The sequence below is a fragment of the Manacus candei genome, unplaced genomic scaffold (assembly GCF_025592945.1).
Source record: "Manacus candei isolate 608988 ecotype Guabito, Panama unplaced genomic scaffold, ASM2559294v1 h1tg000036l, whole genome shotgun sequence".
In the NCBI taxonomy this organism is placed as follows: Eukaryota; Metazoa; Chordata; class Aves; order Passeriformes; family Pipridae; genus Manacus; species Manacus candei.
This window is the reverse complement of record NW_026138084.1, coordinates 563,592-577,740: the sequence shown is the minus strand read 5'-3', so window position 1 is coordinate 577,740 and position 14,149 is coordinate 563,592. Positions and strand designations below refer to the sequence as shown.

The window sequence follows — 14,149 nt, the reverse complement described above, 5'->3', positions numbered from 1 at the left end:
GGCATGGGGCATGACTTGAGGAGGTGACTCTACAAGCAGTGTTACTTTACCTAATCTCTGGACACAAGATGATTCTCCCTTCAGTCATGTTTGTTCCTACATTGACAACCAAACTCACTTCAGAAAGGTGGCCGACCCCACATGCAGAAAAGACAGCGAGGAAGGCATAGGCCAGTCTGAGTATTCCTGCTTGGAAAGCCATTTTTAACCTACAGTTTGCATTTAGGGCCATGCTAGAAAATGAAGCTGCAGCCAGAGAGATTCACACCAAAAACTAGGCTCTCCTGAAAAACAAAAACAGGCCAGGCAATCACCGACTGGGACAACTTGTTCTAGCAGGGATGCGACAGTTGCAAAACATTTATAAACCCACTTAAACTTGATTTAAAAAGAGCTGAGCTAGTTCAGCTGTATTCAGTCTGCAAGGAGATGTGGACTGTTTCTAAGGGCTCTGCAAGAGGTGATTAAGAAAATCAGATTTAAGTGGATTATGCCTATGAAGTCCACGAAGATACCTGTGTCTCCCCTGGGAAATCTTTGGGAAGGCAATAAGTCACAAGTATTCGATGCCTCGGCTCTGTTTTAAACACAACTACTGCCCTGGCAGCAGAATTCATCCATGTTCATGAGGCAAAGGAAGAGCCCAGAAAGATTAGAGTAGATAATCAAAGCTGTTATCAGGCTGGATAAAAATACTTGTTCCTAAACAAACACGGACCAGCAGAGCCCTTGGCGTGGGTCTGTCCTGGTCATAATCACTGCTGTATTTGTGTTGGTGCAAAACTGGGAGCAGGGAGTCCTGGACTCTGTTCTAGCAATGTTTCCTTCAAATATTGCTTCAAAGGGTATTTGTTAAAGCTACACAGAGTTAATGATTTAGGATCTCTACTTTTCACGTTAAAAGTTTCCCAGTTTTCTATGTATGCAATAAGTATCAGCCTTAAGCCCTGCCATTTCCCCCAAGGGGTCTGGTTTCAAAATAACTGTTCCGTTGCTCAATTTAAAAAAAAAAAAAAAAAAAAAAAAGCTGTCTTTGTTTTCCAATTATTTGAGAAAATTATAAATGAATGCTTATCAGCTAAAGATTACACAAGCCTGGCAGTGTACTGAAGACCATTAAAAAATAAGCCATGATTTTGATTTTAAATACATACAGTGGTCTGGCGGGTTTTGAAGACCTTGTTCACAAAATCCTTTCAGATAGACACGGCCTGTTATTTTTAGGCCAGCCAAGAGCAGTCAGCTCATGACAGAAGATAGCTCAGTTTGATTTGTTTTTTTAAACTTGGATCTTAAAGCCCTGTAGCCAACAAGACAAAGATAAGCAAAGGAGCAGTGAGCAAAACTGCTGCCTCGGAGGGAATTCAGGCAAAAACCGCATTCTTTCCTACAAGAGTGCCCTCTAATCCTCCAGGTATTCAGTCCTCCTCCTCCTCCTCACAATGCATCCTCCAAAAAGGAGGCAGTGAGTGCTTTGCCAGGAGACAGGTACTATAGGATCCTGCCACAAGTCTCCCTTTGGCACATCACTATGAAATCCTCCCAGCCCTGGAAATATCCGATGGGATCTCCTGTGTCTGGGCTGCCAGACCCTCTCGTGAGCATCAGCAGCTGGGACTTGGCTCCTTTCCTTTCAAATCAGTCCTAAAAAGCCCCTGACTGCTTTTGGGCAGAGTGAGCATGGACAGTCCTGCAGCTCTGCCAGATCTCCCACTGGCCCCTTCCCCTCTCCGTGTCCAGCTGCTGCTGAGAGACAGACCCCGTGCCAGGGATTTCATCTGGGGTGTAATTACCAATGACAATTTACTGTAGCCAGACTCCTTCAGCATTACCCCCCCCCTTCCCCCAGCTAGCAAGGAGGAACATGCTGGCTGAGCCCTCTCCACCCAAACAGAAGGCGAGCTGAGCTGTGCCCAACCGACTGACCCAGCCAGTGCCACACCAAGTCTGCAGGCTCAGGCTTCTGCAAGCAATTAACCAGCAGGCAGGGGAAGAAAATGGAAATTCAAACGCAATTCAAATGCAAATATAACTGCAGAGAAAGAGTCAAGCCTAAGCTGTTTGCCTAAGCCCAAGCTTCATCTTAACCCCCTGCTAATGCCGCTGCACTGGCAGTGTTGGCAGCAGAAGAAACACAGAGTCTCAGCCCCAAATAGGATCTATGGGCAGGCAGATTCCTGCTGCCTTGTCCCACACAAATGGGGGTAGAGACACCAGTTTCAGATCCACCCCAGTGATGCTGGAACTGTGGGCACTGCAACGTCTGTGGGTCCATCACATGCATTCCTCTTCTTACCTGACACAGGCTGCACTGGTGCCTGCAGACATGGGGCTCAGCTGTCCATGCACCACAGCCCCAGACAGATCCCAGGGTGGCAGAAGCTGCTATACTGGGTCAGGGAATGTGACAGTGCAAGGCAGGAGCTGGGCAACCCTCAGACCACAACAGCTGTCAGAGCCTGCCAGAGTTCAAGAAGCGTTTGGACAATGCTCTCGGGCACGTGGTGTGATTCTTGGGGCTGTCCTGTGCAGGGCCAGCAGTTGGACTCGATGGTCCTTGTGGGTCCCTTCCAGCTCAGGATATTCTATGATTCTACGAAGCTGTGAGTCTTTGGCCCCAAGGAACAGCCTTGCCAGGAAGGCTGGCCTGTGTGCATCCAGGAGATGATGTATGAAGGAGCCTCCAACATTACACCCTGCTCCTTTCCTCAAATACAACAGAACTGTAAACTAGGACATCAGACAGGCCGTGCCTAGAAACACGAGGCCCAGAAAACAGTGGTGCAAAGAGAGATTGCACCTCTCAGAACCTTCTGCTCACTGGGCACAGCTATGGTTTTGCTGCATCTGCACTGTGGGAAAGCTCAGGCTGGAGAAAGGAACGTTGCGTGTACTGGGCACAGAGAGCAGGGAGGAATTGTAGCACAAGTGCTTCCCCACGGAGGGGACTGCAATACCTGCCAGGGTGTTTGGGTGTCCTCAGCAGACACTGCTCCTCTGAGCTGCTGTGTGCCTCGGACAAAAGGGCCAGGAACTCATGGACAAAAACAAGCTTCTCCAGGACATTTCATGCAGAGGCACCTACCCCTGGAAGTCTAAAAACAGCCCAGAGACTTCACTGGCCCTCAGAAGTACGTCAGTCTCGGTGACCCAAGCCTTCATTACCAGTAGGAGCTCACCACCTCTGTTCAGAGACTGGAAGCTACATGGGGACAGGACAGCTGGTAATTGGTGCTTCCTTCGTGCACAGGTAGGTCAGGATGGTTGAGCTAACCCCACACTTAGGCTGGTCCCAGCCAAAGCCCAGCAAAGCTCTTCCTGCATGTCTCTATGCACTGAAGCTGTTGTTTTAGGGGAAAAAAAAAAAAAAAATCAAACCTTTCAGGTCAGAAAGCTGAGCTAAGGGAGAACAAGGCTTGCAGAGGCTACATCAGCAGTCCTGGCCCTCAACTTCAAATTCAAACTTCAGCCTCTGAAGGACCAGGCAGCACAACTACTTGAAGTAGCTGCTCCGCTTTTACATGCTCACGAAAACCTGAGGAGAAGTTTCCATGTCTGCTGCTAATCTATATTTTCCAGCCATTCACACGCAGAAAGCAGCCGCCCTCCTTAGCTGTGGACACAGCCTGCCTTGCCCCAGGAGCTGGGCTTTGTCCGACCGACTCCTTCAGGGTCAGTAAAATGGCTCCGCAGCGGCGCAGGCTGAGCGGCTCCGCCCGGCTCATGCCACCCTCGCATACTCCTGCCATGACGGCTCCTTTTCCAGATGCGCCTCTGTGTTGGCTATAAGGACACTATTCAGCGTCCCACTCTGCCTGGGCAAGGGAACACAACAGCTGTTTCACTGGGAGGTCACTACAAAACATTGAGTGTCCCAAGAAATCCTCCTTTCATCGGTCCATGCAAGCAGCTTGGAAGGATTTGTTTAGCCTTATTGTTGGAGCGGGAAGGCGCAGCCCGCCCGCGCCAGGGCTGGGGTCAGCACAGGCTGCCCACACCCCGCTTTCTCCCTTGGCTGGGGGGCGAGCACGGGGCAGGAAAAGCCTCAAACAGCTTAAAAAAAAAAAAAAAAAAGTTCAGTCGAGCTCTTCTTTCAGCGCAACTTTTTGTAAGTGAAAGGCCAAAGGGAAGCAAAAATACCACAAAGGAGGGATGCCAAGTGCTGGGGGTTTAGTGCTGCCACCACACAGCTAACCAGCCCTGGCAATTTATTCCTGCCATCAGCAGATTGCTGGAAAGCTGGCTTTCAAGAGCACAGTAAGGAAAGGCAGACCGGATCTCGCAGTCTCAGGTCTGCTCCTTCACAGAATTCTCATTACCGTTGCATCCTCTGGATGCTCAGAGCAACAACCTGTAAGAGTAGGACAAAACAAGGAACTTCCCAGCCCGTCTGAAAATCCAGTTTATAATCAGATCGAGTCACATTTTCCACTCCTCCAAATTCAGAGCTTGTTACTAAGCACGCACTAAAAATGCCAAATTCCCTGACTCTGTCTCACTGCAGGAAAAAGATAAGCATCCCCCTAAGCCTCCCCACAGAAATCTTATCAGCTCATCTCATTGCTCAGATTGCAGTGTGGCAGCTAAGCAAAGCCCTGCCCAAGTCCTCCTTTGCCTGGACCTGTTCCAGGCACTGTCATTTATCCCTGTGTGCTCCCCTGTAAATAGCGGCTGTTGCTACAACCCCCAGTTAGTCCAAGAAAACCAGGGACCCCAGGGATGAGGTGAAGCTCAAATGCTTTGACACAGAGAGCCTTTTAAGATACCCAACTTAATGACACAGCCCCTCGGGAGCGCTCTTTGCTTCTCCTCTTCCTTTGAGAAATGCCACTTTAATAAATTTCACATTCAGTTAAAGTGCTTTGAAATAAAGATCACTGCAAGAGGAAAAAAAAAAAAAATCAGTATTTTGTGGTTTTCTTCCCTGAAAGCAAGTGTGTCCTGGCACTGCAGGCTGGCTGTCAACATCCAGCCCTTCACTTTGGGGTCAGAGCAGGGTTGAGGTGAACTGCACAGCCCCGACAGCAGATATCCATGTCAGGACTCCTGCAACCCAATCCCTGTGGATCCTGTTTATAAATCAAGGTCCCTGACGTCTGATGAGAGCAGAGATGTTTGATAAAAGCCACTTCAACAGACAGCATACAGAACAACCATTGGAAAATTAGGCTCCTGCTTGGAAAGTTTAGTGGTGGACTTGGCAGTGCTGGGTTAATGGTTGGACTCAATGACCTAAAAGGTCTTTTCCAACCTAAACATTCAATGAGAGCAAGACTCCTTTTTTCCCAGATGGATATCCAGTACTCTGATAACCTCCAAACCTGCTCCACAGCTGCCCTGTGTCAGCTGAGTGAGTGAATTCAGTTGTTCTAATCACTTTGCCAGCAGCTATGTTTGCTCACAGCAAGAGGTTCTTGGGGCCTCTGCTACGTGTTTTACGTGTTTTCCCAACAAAGCGCTGGTGAGACCGTGCACTTCAAATCCCAAACTAATCAGGGGCCAAGACACAGCTGGGAATGGTGAGCCTGTGCTCACCTGAACTCCTTGGCATCAGCTACGAACCCACAGCAGACCCGCTCCGTGGGATCCGCCCCACACCAAACACCACCAGCCTGAAGACAGGTCAGCAGCTTTACATGATCCTCAAGGAAGACACAGCAAATCTGCTCTGGCAGGGATGCGTCTTGGGAAGCAGCGCACAGCAGGAGCTTCTCTCCTTCCAGCATACTTTACAGATCCATCTTTAAATAAAAGCCATTTAATTGCATGTCTTTATGTACTGTGGGCATATGCATTTAGGGTATCAGAGACTATGCAAGGGCTCGACTCCTTGCGGGTATTGTATCCTTGTGAGGATATTGTCTCTCGGCTGGCGGGATGAGAGGACAGCCAGGCTTACTGCAACAGCCCCCATCCCAAATCATGCACCTTGCCTGACATCCTCTTCTAGGACCTCAACAAGGGGAAGCAGCAAAAACTACAGACCTGGATATTTCAGCTGATGGGCAGATGTCCAAACCAAAGCAAAGCAGATGATCGGAGGATATATCAAACAAGGTTATTTATAGAAGAGAAAAGGAAGTTTCGATGCTTTTATAGGAGGTTCTGGTAAAATTTCATCTAGAGTGTTTTGTATAGCTGTGGTCATGCAAACAAAGAAAAATAAACTCAAGCTCTAGGAGGTGCAGAAGACAGCTGCAAAGCTGAGGGGAGGGAAAGAAAGCTTATTTTATGAGAAAAAACTAAAGAGGTTGGCTTGTTTAACCTAATAAAATCAAGATAGGGAGTATGCCTGTCACCTATAAATACATAAAGGAAGTAAATATTATGAAGGTAGAACCGATTTAAGCTAAAGGGCAGCACACATAAATATTTCTAGCCACCCCTAAATTTAGGCTAGAAGCTGCATTTTTAATCAGAGCAGCCAAGTTCTGGAGTAGCTTCAAATAGAAGTGGAAGGAACAGGAAATCCAGCTGGTCTTTGACCTGAGCATGATCTGTTCTTTGACAGGACACAGCTGAGAGGTAACAGGTCAGACTCCACACAGTCCTCAGTGCAAATGGGGTAAGGAGCTGATGACTGGTGAGGGTACCAGCACCAATGCCCATGGTTATCCTGTCCCAACCAGCATCTGCCAGGAGACAGTGGGAACCTGCACACCCTCACACTACCCATCTGCATGGCAAGGGGGCCGTATGACACAGGGAAATAGGGTGTTTTAACCCAAACCTCTCAAAAATGCCAATGTTTTGGTGTCAAACATGGCAGAAAGGGCTGCAAGGTGCCTTTTGGGAAGGCACAGCAAGGAGTTTTAATTTCCTAGACACCTTCAGACAGCCGGAGAGCAATCTTGCGGCAAGAAGCCTTGCTGTAGTGAGGAAGCTTGAGGACAACATCTGGACTGAGCTGCTGCCAAATTCAACAGCTGGAATACCTGCAAGCTGCAGCTGCCCTTCAGAGGACACGATAATGCCTGACCAAGGCACCAACTTGGGAACACAAGGCACAGGGGAAGGGAGTTACCATGGCCACAACACCTTGCTGGCAGCTGGCTCTCAGCAACGTGAGACTCCAAAATTAAGACACACGGTAGTTTTTCTACTTCTTTTCTGTGCAGCTCGAGCACGTCAGAATAAACTTTCTTTTCTCCTTAACCATAAAATCTCACCTGTTCTCCCAGCAGCTTTGGGGGTGGAAGGGAAACACTGGTGATGGCTCCCAGGAGCACATACCTGACTGTGCAGGAGTGCGTGCCTGCGGGGCACTCCTCCACCACGCTGCACATGCCTGGCGTTGTTTCCATCCCACAACCAAGTTTGCAGAGAAAAGTATTTTGTCTACAGATGGCTGGAATCTGCTTACAAGCAGCAAGAGGATCTCAGAAGGAGTTTCAAGCCGATCGCCACCACAATCCTAGAAACTATCAACGGGAATCATCTAGAAATGAAGCAAATCACACCTTCTCCAGGCTCCAGTGGGAAGCTCCTGGGAGTCTGGGGACATCAACTCTCAGCATCTTCTTTTAAATAAAATTATAGCAAATTTCTTCGAAATTTAAGGGGAAAAAGTATAGGCAACCACATCTCATTGTAAACCCTGACCCACCTCAGAGGGCACAGCCCTTATTATTTTTTAGCAGGGTTTAAGCACATCAGCAAGATCCAGAAGTACTGTGCTTTCACTGCTCCAGCTGAGAAAGGCAAAGCAGCCTGAGAAAAAGACCAATTTGCCGTGAAACTTTCCAGTAAAACAAAAATGCACCTCAGCACCCAAAATTGCCTACGCAGTTCTCACTAGCCAGGAATCAAATCCCTGCAGCAAAGGTCAGCTGTGCTCAGCAGCCAACATGCATTCCCTGCAAGGAGAGCCCTTCCAGAGACAGCAGCTAAGTGAGAACCTGCTGCACTTTTAAAATCGATTTCAAGGTGAACAGATGCAAGATGCACATGGGTAAGCCCAGGGACGAGCGTGAAAATCGCTCCCAGAGTATGCTGAACTACACACAACCAGCAGCTGCTGGTCCTGATCCAGCCCAGTCCATTCTAGGCTCTCCAGGCATGTTGATGTTATCCAACACACCTCACACCAACACGGCAGAAGTATCGTTTGAAGCCATCAGGTGGGGTGGAAATAATCCATCAGGATTTTCCTGCATCCACTGGAGCTATCAGAGATGATTTTTGTGCCAGGAAAAGACGACAGAGGAAGCTGTGGTGTTACACAAACACTGACAATTATTCCTGCCATCAAAGCAGCTATTAGACAACATTAGAACAAGCCACTTGGATGCAAAATCCCAAACCAAAGTTATCATTTCTGTAACATGAGATCTTGGGCTCACCACACCTGCCTGGGCTCTGGCAGCCCAGTGCTGTCCAGGTGCCCCGTGCTCCGAACAGGCTGCGGGTAAAGCCGGGCAGAGACCTCGGCCATGGTCAACTCAGCGTCACTGAGACCAGACCAGCCCCTTCCCCAACTCCTTCCACGCCTTCCTCCTCCCTGTCTGACCCTCTGTCAGTAACAGCTGCATTCTTTGGATTTTCTGCCCACCCAGCACCCTCGCTAGAGCCAGCAGGACCACGTACCAGGATTGGGATAACTGTGTGACAGCACACAGAGCTAAACCAAACCTGCCTTCAAGCAGAGGCTGAGCTGTCAGACTTGCTCCTGACTTGCTCTCCATCTCCCTCTGATCTTCCAAGACACTCCAGAAGCTTGTCCTGTTATAATGCTTCTAAAAATGGATATTTAAAACTTATTTTCAATTTTGCTCTTTGGAAGGTAATTCTGTTTTTTAAGAACAGAATTTTCTGAACTCCACATGATCCAAACAAACCCTCCCAGGACAGGACTAACAATGAGCACACCTGTGTTCAGACACATCCCTACCCTCCTCTGGGCTATTCTAACACACTCCTGCACTCAGGACTGATTCCAAAACTCAGTTTTCAGGTGCCTGCAGTGCCAGCAGCGTGAGGTTTAAGTCAGATAAGGGGGAAAGGCTCCCATCTTTCCCAAGAGGACTTAGGGACAAGGTCAGGAGAGACTGTGTCACAGGCAGCCCAGAGCCCCGTTGGCAGGACAGAGTCTGTTTGTCTGGCCATGTTTTGTTACCACAGTGAAGCAAACTCCCCAAGCCTGAGCAGCAATCCCAGGGAATCTGCAGCTCCCTGGATCCTGAGGCAACATCTCCTCACAGATGTGCCCATCATTCCACAGGCAGAGCATCTGAGTTTAAATACAGCCAACAGACCTGATTAGTCATCCCTGAGAACTTTCCTCTCTTTGTTACAGAGAAAGGAACTTTGCAATAAGGTGAGACTTTTATTTTTTAATAAAAATCCTTCTCCCATAGTCCTACAAAACATTAAGGCCGCTTCGCAGCCACCCTCATGACCCAGGTCGATAATGGGGTGACTCACTTGACTCCTGCATGAATAAAACTGAAAATGAGCCCTCAGGGAATGGCGTTTCTCACCTGGACAACTTCTCCATTGGAAGCAATTAAATCTGTGGGGATGGAGACTCTGAAGTAGCGTCCCACCACCGCAGAGCTGTCCGGGATGCCCACCACAGCCGGCACAGTCTCCCGGAGGTCCGAGAGCACGGAGTGCATGGAGGCCTCCAGCTGGTTTTCCCAGTCCCGAACCACTTCTGCCGGCTCGCTGGGCCAGTGGCAGTGGGCAGAGGCTGCCAGCAGCAGCATGGGGAGCCAAGTCCTCCCCAGGAAAGGGGGTTGCAGTAGGCATCCAACAGTCATTCTTCCCAGGAGCCTCGGTAACGGTGCTCCAGCCAGAAAGGGGATCGCAGGGAATCTGCAGGCACGGCAGCGCAGGCAGGGGATCCACCAGTCCTTCACAGCAGCCTCATTCTAGGAGTCCTGGGAACCTGGTTAGACATGGGAAACCCAATCAGCACATTAATTATGGTACCCAAGCAACCCATCCAACACACACAGACTTTGCAATGGGCAGAGGATACTGGCCACGCGACCGTCTGTGCCTCAGCTTTTGATTTAACTGCAAGCTGCCACTGCCATTAAAGAGAGGAAGGGTTTCTCAGCTCCTCCTCTGATGTACAGCATCTCCAGAGAAACAAGATCCTCCTGCTTTTCCACACACATAGCTGTGTTCCTGCTGTTCTGGAGCCACAGCATCCTGAGACAGCCACAGGTAGGGAGACAGGGCAGATACAAATGAAGCTGAGATTGAGCACAGTGCTAAGAGCTGACCTCTCAAGGCAAGATGAAGTCAGGCTGGGACATCAGTGGATTTAAATGCCAGTTACCCAGTAGGAAGGTCCCAAGAAAACCCCGGAACTCCAAAGCTGTCATCCTGATGGATTGATGCATGACAGATGTTTCTGCTCCTCTGACCCACAAGCCTGGTTTTCAAGCCAGGTCTCCTCTCAGGTCCAGCTTTTGGTATTAATGTTTAGAGTTGATCGGGGGGCCAGCAGTACACACCCCCAAATCAGACTGGAATGAGCTGTGCACACACCTTGTTCCATGCTGCCATCCAGCTCCCGCCTGCTCGCACAGCTCGTCTGTCCCCTCACTCTGCCAAGACACATCTCCAGCTCTCCCTCTGTTGTTTTTCTTTCACTTGCTCCCCCCCACTCTCTCTGCTCCCCTGGATCACAGATCTTTTCGCTCCTCTGTTCCTTTGGTGCATTATTTCCTTCCCTTCCCTAGCTGCTTCTCCCTCCAGACCATGTTCAGCCACAGCACACAGTCACAGATCTGTGCCACCATGTTCCTCCTCACAGCCTGCTTGCAGGAGACCAATGGATTCATGGAACAGGACAGAATTGTTTGGGACCCCAAGGAAGCTGTACTGTCCACTCTGGCATTCTAGTTTGCAGCCAGCACAGCCCTCAGTAACCAATCTGCTGTACCAAGGGGGACGGTGGGTTATAAAGGACAGGTGGATAGACACATGGACAAGCAGGTGTTAGTCCCAAGAGCACACAGGACTGGGTTCTCACAGGCCAGGCACTCATGCCTTGAACCAACTCCCTTTTTCTAGGCTGGAGAGAGAAGTGGCTCCAAATTCCCAGAGCAAACCCAGCCCAACTTCTAACCACTGGCTCCCAGGGCTCTGTGATTTATTTTAGCCTGTTTTGTCTCCGCTGTGTGATGCACATCAGGCTGTCCCAAGAGACCCCGGAGCCAGACCGTGTGGGAAGGGAAATCCCACTGCTTCTCGCCCTTGCAGAGCTCCTAGAGCAACATGACAGGACTCAGCTGACCTGCTGTGCTGTGGCCAGACAGGGTGCATTGCCCCCATGGGCTTGCAGAAGCAGGCAGAGGGTTTGCCCATGCAAGCCCCTGAGCCCAAGGCTACCACAGCAGGCTCTAGGAATAATAGGAGAGATAAGATGTGGTTGCTCATCCTAAAGCCTGCACTCTAGAGAAGCTGAGGGGCAGCCTGCAAGGACCTGCATCCCTCAATGGGCCTTTCACAACAAACCCCACATGCAGAGGGGCTGACACCTCCCAGCCCGAGGTAACGGGCCCAAGCACTGCTGGAGTTGGCAAAGAGGCTGTGGGTAGTAGGAATTATGAGCCAAATGTAACCTCTGGCTACAGCATCCACGAGGCAGATATCTGACCTGACTGCTGTCAGTTGTGGAAAACCTGCCTCGAGTGAAAAGGCAGAAGAGACAGCAGAGGCAGAATAACACTGCTGGGAACCACAAGGCAGATGGAAGGGTGGTTGGTGTGATGGCCAGCACCACAAGAAAGCCCACTCCCTGCTGCCCTTGTGCTTCCAACTGTCTGAGCTGACTGGGATGGGAATACACCAGACAAAACAACAGGGAAGCCAAGGCCAGGCTGTCCCAAAGGCAACTGAGCACAGAATCATACATAGTATATGCTGAGTTGGAAGGGACCCATTGGGATCATCAAGTGCAACCTCTGGCCCTGTGCAGGACACCCCAAGAATCACACCATGTACCTGAGAGCGTTGTCCAAATCCTTCTTGAACTCAAGACAGGCTTGGTGCTGCAACCACTTCCCTGGGGAGCCTGTTCCAGTACTCAATCACCCTCTGGATGAAAACCCACCAGTATGTGGTGGTATTCATCCAGAGTGAGGTGCTTGAGCTGCCTCTCCACAGGTTCTCATCATGAAGTAGCTGGAGGGTAAGGACAAGTCACACTCCCTACAGGGCACATCTCTCCTACAAGCTCCCTGTGTGGTCAAAGGAGGATCTGACACACATCAGTTTGCTTTGGATGAACCTAGAGTGATGTCAGCAGGCAAATGACCAGTACATGTCTGGCAGAGAATATCCAACAGGGCATGTGAAGGAGCTACATAGATGGAGCACACGTGCAAGAGGTCCTAAGGAGGCCACTGATCATCACAGCAGGAATCAGGGTACTTCCATCCCCACATTGTGCCTTAAAAAGCAGAAAGAACCTTCACCCTCCATTCAACCCCGGGATGGCCAATGCAGTGATGACGCTTTGTCCACGAGCTACTTCTCCCGAAGCCTGCTCCTTGGAAAGTCCTGATATGTACGGCAAGTACAGGCAGGATCAGAGTCTTGAAGCCAGGAGAGGAATGTGGTAGCAGCCTCATGGCTGCTGCAGGGTTGAGATGCTATCAGGGAAACATGGCTGCCTCTCACTGCTGCTCTGAGCAGCCGCACCCGAGCAGAGAAGAAGCACCCCAGACACACTGAGGCCCAGCCCACAACCATATGGAGCTGTAAAGATGCCCAGAGAGGTTCAGCACCACATCTTCAGGCCAGTCCCAGCCCCTGCCCTTGCCCTGTCACACTGCTCTGGAGCTCTGTGTGAGTGTGGTGCAGCTCTGTGTTGCTCAGTCAAATGACGTGATCTGGCCTGGGGTGTTTTTGTTGGATGGAGAGGAGTATTTGGGCAGAAAGGAGCTGGTTCTTGATATCCGTGGTGAGCAGAAGAGGAAGATGAAGTCATCACCTATTTCAGAAACGCTTATCAGAGCAGGCAACAAACACTGTCCAACACATGCCCCTCAGCCCAGCAACTGGCCATTAAGTGCTCATGTGACACTTGCAGGTTGCAAAATTCAAGGTTTCTTTTTAAGGGGAACTACAGAAGAACTGGCTCAACATATGGAAGTGGAGGATGGAGGAGGTATAGGAAGAATTCAGTAGCTGATAACAAAGAACAAACAGAAGAGGTGAGAACAAACTTGCACCACCAAAAAAAATAAAAATCTCTTAACACAGCTCCGCCTCACCACACAATGGACAGAAGCTGAAACACTGCCAGCCTCTCACAGTGTGTGCTGAGGAGGAAAGGCAGGGTGGTTCCAGATATCCGTAGAGCTGTACAAGGCACTGCCCTGCAGTGCTGAGATCCACGTGGACTTTCACTGCAAGGCAGAATGCTTTTTGGGATAGGAGGCCCACTGCCTAAAGCCAGTAGTGCTGCTCTGCAAGTCCACTGGCCACCAGCACTGTGGGTCTGGATGCAGCTGCAGAACAGAGTGAATGTTACCTGCAGCAAAGCTGGAACAAGAGCTGGGGACCTGCCTGGCGCCTCTGCCAAGTTCGAGAGCCCACACCATCTCCCATGGCACTACCAAGGGCACAACCCTGACAACTTTGTTTAAGAGATCATCCTAGTTTTATGTGGAAAAAGTCTGTGTTCTGGACCATTGTCCAGAGGCACAGAGCTTTAGCTCTCTGGAAGCAAAAACCTCAACATTTCACACAAGTTTCCCACAAAATAGGGCCAAAACCCAAACACAGATGGAATTCTGCAGGCACTTTTCTGCTGATCTCTGAGAAGCATCAGGCCATAGAGCTGACTGACTTAGACAGCACTTTCCAGTTACAGTGGAAGGCTAGACCACCCCAGCTTCTCTACATGGCACTGTGCTCCTCCTTTCAGTAGGATCTGCACTGCCCAGTTTCTCAGAACAAACACAAAGGTTCAGGTTAGTCCTGAATTTCAGGATGTTTTGTTCCATCTGATCTTCTGAAAGAACTGACTTTCTCTTTATTCTCCTACTTCTGTGAGAGCTCTTTTGGTCTCAAGTTCGAGCCTCCAGAGCTTTGGATGAAACATCAAAGTCAGTATCAACATCTGCTACAGTCCTAGTGCTCAGTGCATGTGCCAAGGTTGATTCCTGATCTCCAGTGCCAAACC

The 14,149-nt window shown here is 49.8% G+C and overlaps 1 protein-coding gene across 9 annotated transcripts in view; it reads right to left on the bottom strand.

Moving 5' to 3' along the window:
* Positions 1–14,149, bottom strand: part of DAG1 (dystroglycan 1) — a 49,857-nt gene that overhangs the window by 5,365 nt on the left and 30,343 nt on the right. For 8 of the 9 annotated variants that reach the window (XM_051793153.1, XM_051793154.1, XM_051793157.1 and 5 more), the window contains exon 2: positions 9,480–9,889. In XM_051793153.1, coding sequence (XP_051649113.1) covers positions 9,480–9,761 — 282 coding nt within the window. In that variant the 5' untranslated portion in view covers positions 9,762–9,889. Of the gene's footprint in view, positions 1–9,479; positions 9,890–10,500; positions 10,524–14,149 lie in introns of those variants that run through there. The other variant, XM_051793161.1, reaches the window with a different exon arrangement.